Source organism: Coenobita brevimanus, chromosome 101, assembly GCF_032717465.1.
Source record: "Coenobita brevimanus isolate Jiangsu-jjx chromosome 101, ASM3271746v2, whole genome shotgun sequence".
NCBI classification, from domain to species: Eukaryota; Metazoa; Arthropoda; class Malacostraca; order Decapoda; family Coenobitidae; genus Coenobita; species Coenobita brevimanus.
Genome location: NC_137054.1, coordinates 3512323 through 3531292, shown reverse-complemented (window position 1 = coordinate 3531292; position 18970 = coordinate 3512323). Strand labels below are relative to the sequence as shown.

The window sequence follows — 18970 nt, the reverse complement described above, 5'->3', positions numbered from 1 at the left end:
TGTGTGTGTGTGTGTGTGTGTGTGTGTGTGTGTGTGTGTGTGTGTGTGTGTGTGTGTGTGTGTGTGTGTGTGTGTGTGTGTGTGTGTGTGTGTGTGTGTGTGTGAGAGAGAGAGAGAGAGAGAGAGAGAGAGAGAGAGAGAGAAACGTGAGAAAGTAAATATTTTAGCTTAATTATTCCTCTGTTATTGTTCAACTACCTCACCAGAAATGTTGAAAATTTACACCAAGGTGAAACTATGATGATAGGCGTATGTAAAAGCTCGCTAGCTCGTCACGCGCTTACAAAGAGCACTTTGATGGTCGTTAGTTACATCATTATAATCATTATAATCATCAACATCATCATCATCATCACCATCATCATTAATGCCTTCCTCCCTCACCTCATTATCATCACCATCATCATCATCATCAGCAGCAGCAGCAGCAGCAGCAACATAGTCATCATTGCTAAGCTGTTGTTATTGTTGCTGCTGTTGCTGCGTAGTCCCGGTGTGTCTGGCCGACATGCCCGTCGATCACAGGTAAGCAACTGCTTCAGTGGGGCCGTCCCACGGGTACAGTACATCACATAAACTGTGCAGAGAACCGGCACTCCTTCTGGTAGACAGCGCCTTACCACGGTCAGACCAGGGCCCTTCCTCACGGCGTGGTGCAAGGAAAAATTGAGGAATTTTGGCTCCCCGGTTTACGCCGCAGCTGCTTGGTTGTATTTAGGGTACACAGCGCCATCACTTGTAGGCTCCCCGTCAGCACCATCATTATCGAGTAAAATAACCAAGCTCACGAATCGGATTGTATTGCAAGATACAGCAATAATAAAGCACTACATTGCTACAATGCTAGCGTAGCATTGCACAGTATACAGCTGCACATCACCACGAAGTTCAATATCACATCATTACAAAGCACAACAACAGTAGAAATTAGCACAAAAAAGGCACATAAAGTACAACAATGCACAGAATTACACAGCAGTACCGTGAGCAATATTACAAAGTGCAACAATGCGTATAGCATTACAAAGTACAACATAAGCACAGTTTTCAAAGTTGAACATTATTAAAAAATCAAAAAGCTCATTCCTATTCAAGCATTACAAAATACGAACAACAACACGGCATCGCAAAATACAGTAAGAACAAGACTCACCGTAAGATACAGCGACGTTGGCCACGAGGATGATGATAGCTGAGGCGATGAAGAAGTACTCTGCCTCGGGTCTGTGGCAAGGGAGCGAGAAACGGAAAATAAATAAGACGATAAATCCATGACAAAATAAAGACTCATCACAATATCGCGTTTACTATACCCTGACGAAAGTTCCAAGTCCCTTACAGAAATAAAAGCAATTATTCGATTTCTGATTACTAAAAGGAATGAAACAGAATCAACGAGTGGTGAAATAAATGACAACAACCAGAGAAATTAGCGGATGACTAATACTGCTATGTATAAATAGGGTGAACAAATACGCCGAAAAATTAATATGAACATTGTATGAAGTGCATATAATAACGTATTAAAAAAAAAAAAAAAAGCAATACTCTGAAAAATAACATTAAAATTATCTCTCTGAAACCTAACTGAAAATAGTTTTTTCTTAAAAAGATATGTATCAGGCTTTATCCAAAATAAATTTTACACCGTAATTAGACTCTTTTAATAGGATATATCTCACCTACTCCGAATATTTTCTGCAGGCAGCAAGAATAAACTAAAAGGAGAGGTTAAGAACTGAAAAAGCTATTGTAAATTGTTTCTATCTATTTCAGCACGTTCTTAGTTATATAAAACTGATTGGTTTTTACATGATCTAAAAACAAAAGGCCGTCCTATTGAAGGAGTTAAATTTTCGTTTGTCTGAATCCATGTCAAAATTTATACATGAAGTCAGATTTACTTAACTTGCCTGAACTGTGGAAGAAATTGTGCCAACCTACTGAAACTGTGTGCGATTTAGTTCTCATCTGAACAACTCCCGACATGGAAAATTTATGAAGTTTAAAAATCTTACTTCAAGTTCACAATGTTCACCTAAAGCTTCATTGTTACACTCACACTCGTGAAGCGAGAACAAGATATTGTTTGACTCGATGTGCGTGCTGCGTGTATGTGTGTGTATGTGTATGTGTATGTGTATATGTGTGTGTGTGTGTGTGTGTGTGTGTGTGTGTGTGTGTGTGTGTGTGTGTAAACAAAATAAACCAAAGAGTTTGTTTCTATATCAGCCAAATCTGGGAACCAAGGGATTGACCTTATTTTATAATACTAGGTTAAAGGTCAGGTGACAGGGCTAGGTCATAGTTTGACCTAGGAAGGTCAGCTTTAAAACAAATTTTTATCCAGTTAAAACCAAACTTGCCAGAAGGGTTGTGGGTAAGGCTAGAACAGAGGACACTGATTTTGAGATCAACCAATCAAAAGTCAACTGATGGGTTTGTTTGCGAACAAAGCAACAAACCTCGGATATCCTCCTCATTTCCACCCCAATCCCACCTGAAGTAACTACATACATCTTACATTTTCCCAAACAAAAACCACTCGGTTCCAGTTACTTAGGATTCTCACCCTTCCATCCTAACCCACTTGCTCCCAACGACATAGAATTGCCATTTTTGCACTCCGGCCTGCCTTGATCCTAACCATGTAGATTTTCCATTTTTCCTCAACCAGCCAAGCAGAGTTCCCACTTCTTCACCCCGAATCAGCCTAAACACAGCCACATACTACCAAGGTCAGAAGCTCCTATTACAGAAGCTGGAACTATCAGCCTGCGTCGATACAAAGGAAATACATAAGTAAGCAGTCTGGTCATCATTAAGAGGTCATTTCATGTTATTTAAGCAAAGGCACCACGACTTAGAGGAAATCACAGTTGTTTCTCTAGCCTACCCAATGAGCCCCCCAGTGTACCATAGACTTGTGAATTCAGCTGTACATTTCAAGCCTTTCCACCTCAGTCCTACCTCAGGCCGACCATGTAGTAGGCAATGGCCATGAAGATGAACGGTCCAATGACGTAGATGGGTAACTCGACGATATTCCTGGCGATGAAGTAGACGTCGGTGCGGTAGAGTCCATTCCAGTGCTCGCGTAGGAAGAGGGGCATCACACCGGAGAAGGTCTGGCGAGAGAGGGACAGGCATGAAATGAAGGGTTTGGAAATAGAGAATGAGATAGATAGATAGATAGACAGATAGATAAATAGATAGATAGATTGACAGACATATTGGATGGATAGATGGACAGACATAGGATGGCTAGATAGACAGACACACAGACAGGAAGACAGAATGACAGACATAGACGAGGACACAGGAAAATCTATAAGCTGGTGGGGTAGATATGGAAGGAAACAACAAAATGTCAATCATGCACAAAAATCACGATAAACCTGTAAATACTGAAATAAATATATACACGTTAAAAAAACATACAGGCATAAAAGATCAAAGAATAAAACTCAGGGTAAAATCATGAAATCTGTTAGACAAGATGAGGATGGTGAAAGTGGAAGCTGATGATGAAAAAAAATAATAATAATAATGATACTTTGAACAGCACTGACGAAGAATACATGTGGGTCATTAAATCGTCAAGGCACTTAATAATTGAAGGAGAGAAATAACAGGCTACAAGCCATGAGTGAAAGTGTAAGTTGCTCCCGGATAACTGATATTGAATATGCAGAAATGAAAAGAATGTTTTTTTTATACACATCATTAACTAGGCAAGCAGTAAATGATTAAGAACCCAAGGTGGCACGTAAAGCAATGTTAGCGAAGGTTACTGTCTGTAGACGAAGATGGACAGAAAGTGGAAAAAATGTGAAGAACAAAATATGCATTGAAAATCGTTGATAAAAACAGTATGTCAGTCATCATCGTCATCATCATCATCATCATCATCATCATCACGAACACCCTCACCATTACCATAAATGAATGATGACAATGTATATAGGATAGCTGAAAAATTAACATGATAACCAGTAACTGAATGGGCTAAATAATAAATAAGACAGTCGATAATAAATAAACAGGGGTAACTTAGATAAAACTCACGGTGACGACGGGGAACATATTGGAGAAAGTCATATTTGTGAGGAAGACGAAGAGCACGGCCGTGATGTTTTTTGCTGCTGTCTCGTTCATACCGTCGGCGTCCAAGTCCAGGTAGATGAGGCCAAACACAATCGCGAAGAACTGAGTGGGCGGAGAGGGATAGGCAAAATGAGTGGTGTCTATCTATCTGTCTATAGCAAAACGTTATAATCCCATAAGGGGTGGCCGTTTGTCTTTGGAGGGGCATTAACCCTCCACCAACCCACTTTCTGACACGTAGGTAACACGTTTGGGTTGGTTATATGGTTACAACCTAGCACTGTAAATGGTTTTCTGGATTACAGGAAACCATTAGGCCTGTCACTCAATGCAAAGCCACCTGAAATGAAAAGATGAGTAATAAAAAGTGACAGAAGAGATGGGACAAATAGGTAGAGAGGAGAACAGGCGCACACACACACACAAAAAGATAAAGGTTGAAGGAAGGAGTAGGCAGCACTACATAGGTTAGTGGATGATGGTCGCCACCACCTACCACCAATGTGATTCGGTAATACAGAAGCAGAGTGAACCTGGAGGGGATAGGATCTGAAAAAGGTGCTAGTATACGAGTATTATAGGTAGGATGAGAGGGATGCGTCTAGGATAGGGATGAGTGGTAAGAGGAGTAAGTAGTGAGGTAGGAATGAGTCAGAGAACTTAGTGGGCTAAGTCAGGTATTTAGAAAGCACAGTGTGTTTTTGGAGGGAGTATGGGCTGATAAAGACAGAGAGAACTGCCTGAATGGGAAGAGAGAGAAGAATAAGTGGGGTGAGCAGCAGGAGTGAGACGTGTTGACAAATCTCTAAAGCAATTCGGTCCATTATGCAGTTCTAATTTGATTCTAGCCTCTGCCAGACGATTTTATTCAACTCAGGAAATATTTTTCGAACTCGATTGATTAGACGAAGCCTTCATAAACTTTCTGTATGAGAGATCTTTCTGAATTCTAAGAGTCACCTGAAAGCAGCACAATATAAAGCACTGCAATGAAAATATGGACATGGGCTTCGGTCTTTGCTGTCTCCTTTCTGCAAATATATTTTCAAGATCTATCGTTTCGTGCTTGTATCGCCTAACCATATTTTTTATCACATCCTACCCAGCTCTCTCTTCAACAGCCAACCCCCATCCCGATTCCACATGCCCTCACCTACTCGGTATCACCACTCCCCACTGTATCCCTCTTCTCAATCCCACTCACCTCACCGACTCTCCCCTCACCCCTCCCACTCATCGCTCCTACTCGTCCGTCTCCTTCACCAACCTATCCCCTTCTCCCTCTCATCACCTCCTTTCATCCTCACCACTCCTTACTCTTCATTCTATTCACCACTCACACCCTGCCCACTCACCACTTCTGCTCATCTTTCTCACCCTACACCACAGCTCACCCCTTCCCATCGTAGTTTCCTATTCCTTTTCCCACTCCAAATCACCCCCTGCTACTCACCAGACCCTGGAATATCTTGATTCCCAGCAACATGGGGTCCCGGATGATTTCCAGGGAGTTTCTCCTCAACATGGCCAGGAACTGATTCATCCAAGTGGCCCGGTAGGGACTCTTGGGAAGCTTGATGGTGGCCAGAGCATCGCCTTCTTTGGGGGGCTGCATGGCTTTCTCGATGTGTTTGCTCACCTCTTGTCCCTCCCAGTCTCTGATAGACAAGAGGGAGGAAAGTATGAGAGAGACAGACAGACAGACGGAGACAGAGAGAGAGATATGAGGGGTAGTCCCGTTGTGAGAGCGAGGAGGAGCAAAATGTTCCAATATTTTTTGAGCTTTATAACTTCCTTGACGTGTCAGATTGCTTCCTGTCTCTCTCTGAGTTTTCAATGGATAAGCAGAGTTAAAGAAAAGGAGAGAGAAAAGGAGGCAGAGATGAAAGAGGGAATGGGATAATTGTCTATAGAAGATTTCATGGCGTAGTATATGTGCTCAGTTATATCTGGTTCCTTCTCTCTGAGTTGGGAGGAAGATAAGTGAGAGGGAAAGAGAAGAAAATGTACCGATTGTTTAGGGGATATAACCCGGTAATGATGCACTTTATCTTTATTTTATATATCGTACATACATACATACATCCACAAAACTTAAATAATACGCATCAGACGATGTTGAAGCGCGCACACACACACACACACACACACACACACACACACACACACACACACACGCGACATGTACTGGTAATGACAAATCGAAGCTAAAACTAAATAATCTCACAGTTTCCCACACATCACACCTAAAATATGACCCAGACACCTAAAATTGGTAATTACATAACCCCACATTTCTACACCCATCACAGAGGCAGAGACAGTAAAAAATATATATATATATATATATATATATATATATATATAATATATATATATATATATATATATATATATATAATCCGACATATCCTCCTAAAGCAGTACCTGAATGAGTCGCATACGTGTGAGACGAACTGCCTGCACTCCTCCTCCATGCCGCCTCGTATGGCCAGGGTATAGATGAAATGGTCCCCGGGGTTGTAGTTGGCGGGGCAGGGGCGCTCCAACCTGGGGAGAGGGGGACGAGAGGAGATAAGAGTCGGGAGAAGGAGAGACGTGGAGAGGGAAGAGGAGCAGGAAGATAATGATGATGATTATGATGATGGTGATTATGATGATGATGATGATGATGATGATGATGATCGTGATACAGAGAGAGAGAGAGTCGAAGGGATGGAGAGGGAGAGGGGAGTGTGGGAATGGTTTGGAGTGGCAAATGGAAAGGAAAGACACGAGAGAGGGAGAGAGATGGTGTGGAGGCTGGGATAGGCCTACGCTAAGCAAAGAATAGGATATGTAAAGACGCTGTGTTCGAGATGATGAAGGATAGGGAGTCGAATGGGACCTTGGAGTGGATATTTCAAGTCTACTGAACCTACAGATCTCAACGACTGTTTTTCTAATTGCGATATGAAAGGAATCACTATTAATTACTTTATCTTCCTTGATCCAGAAAAAATACGTGTAATTTCAGGACATATATAGCAAGTGACAGCTAGTTAGTACATATAGTGGGGTGCTTTATGGGGTGGAAGACAATTGACAATCGTCATGGTCGAGCCTGCCACAGACGTCGTAGAACACGCATGCTCATGAATCATATGCTGCATTTGTTTGTGTGCACTTGTGATAGGATTAATGTCATTCCTACTTACAAAACCACTTACACTCTCCAATGAATACACACAACAAGAGCTTATTCATTTGTATGAGTCATACAAAAAGGTAAAAATATTCTAATCTGGCAAGTCTAGCAACTAGTCAGCTCATTCATCCCTTATAATTTAATGTTTTCTATGTTAATTCTTTAGAAATGAGTAGATTTGTATCTCTTAATATATGGTTTCAATAAGGAAAGTCATATTTTCCTCCTCTGAGACGATTTACTAACTTAAATTTATTAATGCCTAAATTCGCCTTCAGTCAGCGATTTCGACAAACCGTCTCAAATCCAGGAACGGTCAACAGTCATTTTTTGCCTGCTCTGAGAGAGGTCGGAAGGCAGGACTGAAGTCGAGAGGACGCACGCTGAGAATCTGAGATGTCAGGATCGTACTGTTGTTGTTCCCCTGTGCATTAATAGGGGTGGCCATCAATTTCCTCAGATTATGAATGATGAAATTACAAAATAAACAATTTGGATAATATAGTGTCATATACAGTATGTATATATTTCTCAAAGTGGCTAATCAATCCAGAATAGAATATATTCTCTATAATAAGTATATATAGAAAAATATATGTATATATATAAAAATATGTGCTTTTCACTTTCACTCACAAAGTACACACTGCTTCCTACCCAGATGACTTAACACTCCCACACACACTTCATGACTGGTGTACTACAAAAAGACTCAGAATGGCCTCTTTTATGGTAGAACACAGTCATAACTCACACCTCACTATCAATAACATCCCCCTTGTCCCACATGCACACAAAATTTTTGGTGAAATGAAAGCACAGTAACAGAAGAATTTGGTAATATCTTGCAGCATAGAGCAGTTAGTTAGAAGCTGATCTGTAAAAATATTTATCTAAGACAGCCTTTCTGAAATTATCTTGATGTCCTCAAATGTGAATATTACAAAATCTTGGGTGCCGCAATATTAGTAAACAAAAGCAGAGTCTATCTTGTCCCTGGGACTGTACCTTCAATGCGCATGCGCCACTTGGATATTTGGGATGTTACGAGCGTCGTACCGATTTTTTACTTATATCGGCTAGTAATCGACTTGAAGAGGGCAATTACAAAGTATTTCGTTCCAGCCAATAGTGAGTAATGTACCTCCACCTCTTTCAGTACAGTAAAAGACTACTAATGCAAAATAAATGAGGATCTTGGAGTTCATTTGATGCTAGTCTAGCTGGATAAATATTTTTTACGTATTACTATGAAAATAATAAGTAGTTTGCCTTCATTTCTTCTCAATTATTTGAGAAAAAAATAATTCCTCTACACATTACAAACATTAATTTGAATCATAAGTCCGCACAAAGATATATTATTAATGATTCATGAGAGTGCGACTGTTCACTGTCAGTGGCAGGCTCGACCACTTCAATGGCGGCTCCAAAGCACCGCATTGCCTGCTGTCAACACACACACACACACACACACACACACCTACCGAGTAAAGAATGCATGCGCCTCCGTGACGGTACCTAGAAAGGCTACCCTCCCTTCGGCCAAAATGAGAAGCCTATCGAACATGGCGAAGACCTCGGAGCTGGGCTGGTGGATGGTGGCTATGACGGTCTTGCCCATGCCCGTGAGCCGCTTCATGGCACGCACCACGCTCTGGGCCATGAAGGAGTCCAGGCCAGAGGTGGGCTCGTCGCAGAGAAGGAGTAGGGGGTTGGTGATCATCTGCGTGGAAATGAAAGTGAGAATTAGAAAGAACGGGAGTGGCGGGGGTTAATATGTGTGTGTGTGTGTGTGTGTGTGTGTGTGTGTGTGTGTGTGTGTGTGTGTGTGTGTGTGTGTGTGTGTGTGTGTGTGTGTGTGTGTGTGTGTGTGTGTGTGTGTGTGTGTGTGTGTGTGTGTGTGTGTGTATGTATGTATGTCAGTAACTATATATAAAGTAATTATATGTGGTTTCGTGCAAACAAGACTTTTTTTTAAATACTTTTTTCATATACTTTCTATAACGCAGACAGGGCGCTGGAATGAAGGTGGAAAGGCAAGATTAAGTCGATAAAGCTTGGCCAGTAAGATACCTATGAAAGAGAGGTTCCTAATTTGCCGCTTGCGACCCAGAAACATCCTTCAGATATTTCTATTCGCCTCCTTAATATAAAGCAAGCGAAATTTACCATATTTTTATTTGTATCATTGGCACAGGTGGCCAGATTTAATCCGGTACTGTTTAGTGACTCATATATTTATGTATTTACGTTTTTGAACTGTGAGAAAAGGCCACGATTCAATTAATTAATAATTAGACTACTTATGTAACCGCTTGAGTTTCATCTTGTCCTTTCATATGCATGCACTTTAGAAGAAACAGTTGTCTTAATGTTTAATGAGGTCGCCCCTAGACTCGCTTGTAAATGACGTAAAAGTCAAGATGCAGTTCACATTTGAATTTCTTAGAAAGCTTCCTGTTTTAAGTAAGCCTCCCCCAGAAGAGACAAGATAACAGCCAACTGTAAATCTATTAGCTAATTAAATAAAATGAATTAGTTTATTGGGTGATGACTATAAGGTATCATGCAGCGGGACAGACTAGAAACACAGGGTAACACGTGCGGACGGCCCTGATAATTTACCCGCAAGTATTTTGTACTCCTCCACTTCTTGAAGTGTTTCTTCACTTATTTTGATGACTCTTTGTTGTATCTGGGTTGAACTTTTGTTATTTGGGTTGAACTTTTGTTTTATTCCGGTTTACCTTTAGACCTGTTATGAGAATTTCTCTTGTTAGATCATTTAATATTTCTTGAAATGTCTCTGATATTTCTGAGATTAAGAAAAATCACCTGCAAATCATAAATGGTTCAAGTTTTCTCCATCAGTGTTAACGCCTTTCTCCTATTCTAGCATTCTGAAATGCTTTTAAGGCAGGCTCTAAAAAATTTCGGAGAAATTGTATCACCCTGAAGCACGCCTTTTTTCGATTTTCTTCTTCTTCATCTTCTTCTTCTTCCTCTTCTTCTCCCTCTTCTTCTTCTTCTTCTCCTTCTCATTCTTATTCATATTCTTCGTCATCGTCGTCGTCATCGTCTTCCTCCTCGTCTTCTTTTTCCTTTGCTCCTTCTCGTTGAATATTACACTTGAGAACAGCTTGCGTGCTATTCAGATTGTTTAAATATTGACATACTTTGATTCAATAACATACCTGAGAATACTGAGGTGTAGAGTGCTGAATAAAGCATTAAAGGAGGTGTTCCAAAGTCTCCTGAGGCACCTAGAATACAAACCAGCCTACCTCAACCACAAACACATTTACCTCACAAGCGAAGGCGAATGTCTTCTCGTTTCAGGAGATACCCTTAATGCTCCCCGGTACGCCTATCCAAATTCCCTTGAAGCAAATGACCTCTCCTTACTACTACTATACAAACCTATCACAACCCCACAACAACCACCTACAACTCTTACAAGCCCGCAGCACCCTTGAACACTTACCTCACAAGCAAAAGCGAGTCTTTTCTTCTCACCCCCGGAGATGCCCTTGATGCGCCCCGGTATGCCTATTCGGGTGTCCGCACACTTGTTCAGGCCAAGCTGAGGACAGGGAAGATATGGGTGAGTGAAAGGGAGAGGGATGAGGGGACGAATGGAATGAGTGCAGTAAGTAGGGGGACAACGTGAACAGAGTGAGTGAGGTGAATGAAAAGTGGGAAATAGGAATATGAGTGAGGTAGTGAAGGTTACAAATGGGGGGAGAAGGTGAAAGATGGTAGGAGGAATAATCATGGGGGAAAATCCAAATCATCAGTGGCAATTGGATATTCAAATTAACTTCCCATGCCAAGCATCACAAAATCTATCTAATCATTTAGGAGAGTCTGATGACAGCAAGACTAACAGAGATGCAGACCGTATATCGAGGGTGAACCTGCAAATACGGTACTATTCTTTTCGTTTCAATCCCAGAGTTTATGAAACTCACTCTTATCACTACATCAGTATTTGTCAGTAATAGTAGGTTACAATGGTCTTATTATTAACCCATTAATCTGATGACGTATTATGCACTTTATCAAGCACGCACTCGCGAGAGACCTAATGTTTTTCAAAACAATACAGTATGTCAAAAGAGAAGGTCATATATCAAGATCAACAACACAGGTTTATATCCGATTCATAGCACACATAATGGAACAGATCAGCATATGGCAAGGATAAAGGAGTTCTTTCTTTGGAAAACCAGTCGCTTTCTGCCAGTCATGAGAGTCGAACTTTTTTTTTTTTTTTTAACTTGCTTCTAAAAGCGCTTTATACTTCGGACACTTTCACACCAAGTCAGTAATGTTAGGATCATGGTTCGAGAACGTATGGCCATCCGAAAATGTGTGTTACGACAAACTGACATGCCCTTGCGTGAATAAGATTCGAGCCGCTCACTGCTGAGGGGAAGGGAACGGGAGGAGGACGTGAGTTGAGAGGGAAAGAAAAAAAAAATGGGACGAGAGCGACACGATAGGAGGAAATATGAAGTAGAGATTTAAAGAGCAATAGCCACATTCTTCCTCCTACCATATATCAAAATCCAGTTTTAATTTTACAGAAAGTGAGTGCATTTTCTTACAAATATGATGGTGCTAATTAACTCAGAAGTTTGTTTACATGCCGCCTTGCAATCGAGACCCCACGTAAACATTGCTCAGTGAAAAGTGGTGGTGCTCTGGAGGTATCAGTTGGCTCCTCACATCACCCACTATTGATGGCTTAGTAGTGGGGTTGGTGAAGATTTTATCAGATCCATCCAGTTAGAAACGTTTCCACTAAAAATAGTTACAGTCCCCTGGAGATGGTAACACTAAAATAAAAAGACATCTACGGCAAAAGCGGGAGGTGGTTAGGTGTTTCTAATATTGCTCACTTTATCAATGGTTGTTTTGCATCCCACCCGTCCTCTATCCATATATTGTTTTTGACGATTGGAGCCTCGTTACACAGAGGTTGAAATCAGACATGGCAATATATTCTGCACACTGCACACCAGGGTCATCTTGTATACTACTGATGCAAATTATGTCACAGTTAGACTGAGATAAATCATTGAAAAGAAAATGTTGTGACGAAATATGCTAAATAAAGCGCTGTAACAAGTAATATTATCACACATTATCTTGGTGAAGTGTAACACGCCAGGGGGAGGACTCACAGCAGCATTAGGTAAGTAATGAATATGATTCTCTTGATATGTATCACTGAAGCGGAAACAATGATTACGCCCAAGAACTTGAATTTCGTTCTTCATGAAGGGTTTTCAGACTTAGGATCTGTCTGGTGCCACTCTCTCACTTGCACAACAAAAACAGGTGAATACCCGACTCTGTAATTTTGTTTCAACGTTAATCAGAAACCACCCCAGAAGGGATAGAGGCTAGGGTTATTTTTTGTACATTACATGCACTGCAGTTGACTGCTAAATCACGGATGCATGTTAAAGAAACTGGATACAATGTCTGCACCAAATACCAACAGACGCGCCTGGAGGGATGAACCAGTGAACAGGGCTGTTCCAGGTAAGCGTGGATGTATCATCATCATCATTAACGGCACAACATTCCCAGACATCCTTATTTGTCTGTCTCTCTCTCCGTATGACACGCTCTTCTCAGATAATTAATTTCCATTCACGTCCTTCTCTACTTGTGTCCATCAAGCAAAATCTAATCTTCAGTTACGTAATACTGCGACTGTTTCCACATCTAAGGTTTAAACTAATTAAGGTAAAATTTTGCCTCCTTGGTTTGATTTAAGGGAAACACAACTGACTCGAACTAAACATTAATTTCACCAGATCTCTATTTCCTCATCGCCACTAATTACTTCATTCGCCTCTTCATTACTTTACTGACCTTCATTTCCTCGACACTCTTTACTTCATTCCTCTCTTCATTACTTCACATACCTCCATATCTTCATCATTACCCTTTATTTTCTTCCTTTCGTTACTTCACTCACCTCCGTCATTACCTCCGCCACTCTTTTTCTTCTCTCTCTCTGTGACACTTCCTTTCCGATCCTCAGCTGAGCCTGGAATACAAGGGAAAAATGAGACGTAGCCAGATATGTAAGCAAACAGGCAGGCACGCAGGCAAAGTGAGAGAGAGAGAGAGAGAGAGACTGTGTGCGTTTGTGTGTCTGAGTAACTGTATATTTACAGTTATCACACACACACACACACACACACACACACACACACACACACACACACACACACACACACACACACCATAATCTATTTTACTCTGTTGATCAAAGACCTCACAACATTCTGCGCGACTCGCTAGACTGTCAGCCTTTGCCATGCTTTTCATACATACTGTGCATCTCAAGGATGTGTTTTATGGTACCTCTTTCTTAGCACACCTTCCAGGCGATTTATTTTCAGTATTACAGTTATCCTTTTGTACATTCCTGAGATAAGCATTGTCGTTAGTAGAGACAAGTAATTACAAATGAGAGCTTCAAAGTGTAATGCACACGATATATCACTGAGGAAAATGAGCTACGAAATATCCAAAGTTGTCTAGAAACACGGTTCTGTATATCATATCGCTTCTAAATCATGTTACGCTTACTACCATTCCATTCGTTTGGTCATTTGCCTTCTATTCCATTGATTCTTTTCAAGCTATTTGTTTCGCCCGTAACCATTTCTGGCTTTATTTTATTATGTCCATCTTATGCTTCACTTCAGTCCGTTCCTTTATCCAAGTTCCTATCTTCTTTTCCCAGAGTGTTTGCTCTAAGTTCACCCCTCTCTCTCTCTCTCTCTCTCTCTCTCTCTCTCTCACACACACACACACACACACACACACACACACACACACACACACACACACACACACATACACACACACACACACACACACACACACACACACACACACTCCCTCACATTGAAGTGCAGCTGCTCCTTGACGGTGAATACCCCCGTGAAGAGATCCTCCTGCTGCACATAGGCCGACACACCCGATATCGTCCGCAGGTTGACTGGACGCCCGTTGATGTAGATGTCGCCCTTGATGTCCAGTTTACGCGTTCTGGTGACAGCGAGAGGGACAGAGGATAGACAGGTGGGACAGATGATAAACAGGTGGGGAACAGAGGATAGACTGCTCGGGATGAATAAGGTCAGGTGACCTGCGAGGCATCTGTAAGAGGGGAGAAGGATGGAATAGTGGAAAGCAATTGAATCTATGAACTGAGAGTTATCTGCAAGAGACTGAGGATAGTGTGTGGGAATTGGATTTACTGAGCTGAGAGTGATTTGTGTTTGGGATGGACAAACGTCGATAAGTGAGGGTTGAGATGATTCTGTGATGGGTATGAAGAGACGATAGACTTATGGAAATGATAGTGTTTTGTGATGGGAACGGTGCAAGTGTCATCCTTGGTCTCCATGTAGAATGTCCTGCGGGTTAGAGGATGACGGAATAAAAATGAACATGTATAGCTGAGATTTTCTGATGTGGACATTTAGTTGTCACTATTCACCTGATGAATGGACTATTATCTGATGGGATAGAAGTGGACAGGTGATGCCGAGATTTTATGGTGACGACGAATCAGTTATTTTAATGTAACTGTCAACCTCGATCTCGCTATATGGGAGTTCTGGGATTAAAAAAAAAAAAAAAATGGAAGAGGTTAGGCTGATGGGGAACAGAAGTGGATAGACAGGGTTGGAAAGTTTTTGTGATAGCGATCAATAGGCGACTGGTGGCTGGAATAGAAATATATTGATGTAGTTGATATATCTTTGAAATGGAAATTGCTGGATTATTGACTGATTGATGAATGTAAAGGAAGTAGTGGAGCTAGGACCACTTATGCAATGGAGAACCTTTGATACATTTCAGGATTCATCGGATAAATTTATTAATAGAAAACTGGCCGGTAACACAGAAGTTGATTTGATATGGACTTCTGGCCGAGAAGGCTAAAGAACAGATCAGTGGAATAAAATGGATTGATAGAACAATGAAAGTGTGACAGAGGCAATTCATTCACATCAGTTTGCGTGCTCTGGAAATAAGAGGGTGGATAAAGGATACGCTGGCCGACCAGAAGAGGATACATGGAACCGAGCTGATTTTGTATTAAGGATGACGTGAAGGTCATTCGTATTGTCCAGTTGGCAAACTTTGGCATGAAAAAATATGATATCAGATAGACTGCTAATATGGAAGCGTACATATGGAGTTGGCAGGGTTATATCATGGTGATTTTATTTCTGTAAATGTAAAAAGGAAGAAGTAAGAATGTGCAAAGCATAGTCAACTCCGAACACTTTTTCGTTATGGAGGGTTGCCCTCAGGAAACCCTCTAATGGTGGCGTAGGTAGGGTTGGGTTCAGAGAGAGAGAGAGAGAGAGAGATTATATATATATATACATACAGTACATGTACATGTACACTGGAAATACATGTATATAATTACATAAAATTTAAACGAGGCGATGGTGCACTCACCTAAATGTGAGGACGTTAAGTAAAGTGGTCTTGCCTGCCCCTGAAGCACCCATAATGGCCAACAGCTGCCCTCCTTCACACAACCCCGACACTGCAACAACAGATATCAGTATCAGTGACTGTAACATTGCATTTACAGTTCACATGACATCAGCTTAAATATCATTCAGTACCAAACTCATTATTGCAAACAACACCACGATTATTAACATCATAAACTATATCATCATTAACATCATCGCCATCATTTCCAACATGAATGTCATCGTCGTCATCATCAGCAGCAGCAGCAGCATCACCACTGTCATCAACATCAGAATTATTATCGTCAACATGGGTTATCTCCTTCTCATCATCATCATACACATTTTTGAGCGAAACTTTTCTATTTATGCATCCTACATTCGAGTCAACATTTCTGTTGAAATTCTTAACCTGCACTACTCCAGCCTGTAGCTATACTGTACCAACAGTGACAACATAACATATAAAAGAATGAGTACAAAACAGAAGTACAGTGTATTTTTTTTATACCTTCAAGCTGTAATTCCTGTTGTAGGATATATTCTAAAGTCAGTTAATAATTTTACTGAGGTAGATTAGGCTCCCTGTAATCACAGCTTTTTAGTATGCGATGCTGGTGTAAGTAAGGTGGTCGAGCAGTGGCAGAATTCTCAAGACCAAGATGGTAATTTTTTTAATCTGATCTATGAGAGGTAAATTCTAACGTTCATAATATTAAACCTAAGGACGGGATGGCAAATGCAAATCTCTGGTTTTCCATATCGTTATTAAAATGCACGACATACAAGAAATGAGATCTGACGTTCTGATTTCTGTACGAAAGGAGGCATGCAGTCTTCCCGCAACCTCCCTTCGAAAGCGTTTTATTATTAACCATTGTGAAGTAGGGGTTTAAAAACACTTTCACTTTCTCAGTTGTACAGTAACAATATTACCATGAATATCTTACTTATAGAGGTGGAGTCACATGACCAGATCACTTGTCGTCGCGAACAAAATGTAGGGCGCAGGCTGAAAGAAGACTGCAGTTATACAGACTTATTATTGTAATTGGTGGGAAAATCTATTTGCAGCCGACTGTCTCAGCGAACGCTAGTTGTTCTTAATCTGACTAGAGACCGAGAAAGTGGGGCACTTGGACACCTCGATAAAATAGTCAGTTTCTCCCGCGACAGTTGCTCTAACTTGTTGGGCCGAGATTTCTTGTTTGGGATAGAGAACTTGTAACGTGTTTTACATGCTGCAACATATTTATTAAGATGGGAGAATCCTTTGGCACTTTAATGGTAATCAATTACCCATTGCATAGTATTTATATTCTCACCAGACGAAGATGCATATCCTCTCACCGTTCCTTAAAACCATGTATAAACAGACTTGTGGGTTGATCTAATTAGCAGCCAGAGACACATTCCTCCTGCATTACTAAAGCTTATCAATTTACAGGCAAGCATGACTTGTATCTTATTCAAGCTGGGTGAGGGGCCTAACCCTGTCAGGTGAAAACAAAGGACTAAAAGAGTATGTCTCACCCTACTGTTCTTCATGATAACATTTAAGCTCAGCAAACATATATGTGCATAGAAAGTTTAGTAAATCCACAAAACTACACACATGGCCTCTCTCTCTCTCTCTCTCTCTCTCTCTCTCTCTCTCTCTCACACACACACACACACACACACACACACACACACACACACACACACACACACACACACACACACACACTTTCATTCACAATCTCACTCTCATTTTCTCCATTTCTCGCACTTTCTCACTCCCCCACCGTTCTTCAAGATATGGACTTTTGGAGACTTTTTGATGAAACCACGTCCGCCAGCATACACGTTAAGGTTTCTCCAGGCGTAGGTCACCCCCGCTGCTGGGTCAGGGGTTCCTCCAGAGTACCCCGCCTCTTCGTACTTCTCACCAAGCTCTATCTCCTCCATGTCCTGTACAGAAGAGGCAAACTGGGAGGTGAGAATGGGAATACAGACGTGGGTCATACCTCTCTCATGTCTGGTTGGAGGGAGGAAAGTATGAATGAGGGGGTAAATAAATCTCACTGTATATATATCTCCCCCGTGCCCTAAGAGAGGAAGGGAAGTATGAGAGAGGGTGGAAATAAAGCTTATTGTATATTTATCTTCCCCGCGCCCTAAGAGAGGAAGGGAAATGTATATGGAAAGTAATAAAATCATGATATATATTCTCCACTCTCCGTGACAGGTAAGGAAGTGGTGGGAAAAGGAACATCTTCGTGGCCTTTATTTCCTTGCTCTAGGTGAGGAAGGAAAATGAGATGAGGTATAGAAATAAAATCGAGCTGTATCATTGCCTTCATGCTTTGGGAGAGGAAAGGAAGTCGTCAGAGAGGGAACATAATCATGACTTATATTTCCTCAGCGTTCGGTGGCATGGAAGGAAGTGGTGGTGAGGGATACAACAAATATTATGGTATGCTCTGTGGAGTATAATTTCTGAAAACCAGGTAAACAATCCAAATCTTTTTATTTATTTATTTATTTTTTATTTTTTTTTGGGGGGGATGGGGTAGAATAGAGAGAAGATGAGGGAGACAGCAAATCCCACCCTGTACTTTAAGGACATACCATGGACACTGAACTTTTCTCCCTTACACCACATTCACGCCAAGACCACTTCATCGCCAGTCTTAGCGCCACATAGCCATATAAAGGCTTCGTGCAAGCTCTTCATTATTCCTTCTTTCCTTCTGCTCAGTGGTGTCGGAAACAATTATGGACAAGAAGAAACAACCTTGGAATTATGTGACCGTCTAAATACGATGTTGCTTGTCCTTGTGTGTGTGTGTTTTTTTTTTTATGAGAGGAAGAAGGAACCAAAGGCAACGAGCCCACAAAACTGTTCCTTCCGAGAGGAAAACAAAATACAAGAGAGAGCCAAATTCAAGATCCGATCATTTCCAGATGCCTGGACACACTGTGTTTGAAAGACTGGAGATCATAGGAAGCAGGAAATACAGACAGAGGGAGACAGTTCCAGAGTTGACCTGTTGCATAAATGAAGGACTGGGAGTAACGGTTAACTCTTGCATTAGAGAGTTGGACAGAAAAGGGATGAGAGTTTGCTGCTAGACGGGTGCTACGCGCCCGTCGT

General features: G+C 41.3%; 1 protein-coding gene across 1 annotated transcript in view; it reads right to left on the bottom strand.

Annotated features, from left to right (window-relative positions):
• The window catches only part of LOC145414889 (protein white-like), a 73942-nt gene that overhangs the window by 6790 nt on the left and 48182 nt on the right, over positions 1–18970 (bottom strand). Inside the window, exons 2-12 of the mRNA XM_080284306.1 lie at positions 17619–17784; positions 15809–15899; positions 14233–14377; positions 13293–13364; positions 10782–10880; positions 8782–9020; positions 6535–6657; positions 5561–5765; positions 4069–4209; positions 2971–3128; positions 1154–1224 (exon numbers count right to left, since the gene is read on the bottom strand). Coding sequence (XP_080140432.1) covers positions 1154–1224; positions 2971–3128; positions 4069–4209; positions 5561–5765; positions 6535–6657; positions 8782–9020; positions 10782–10880; positions 13293–13364; positions 14233–14377; positions 15809–15899; positions 17619–17784 — 1510 coding nt within the window. The remainder of the gene's footprint in view (positions 1–1153; positions 1225–2970; positions 3129–4068; positions 4210–5560; positions 5766–6534; positions 6658–8781; positions 9021–10781; positions 10881–13292; positions 13365–14232; positions 14378–15808; positions 15900–17618; positions 17785–18970) is intronic.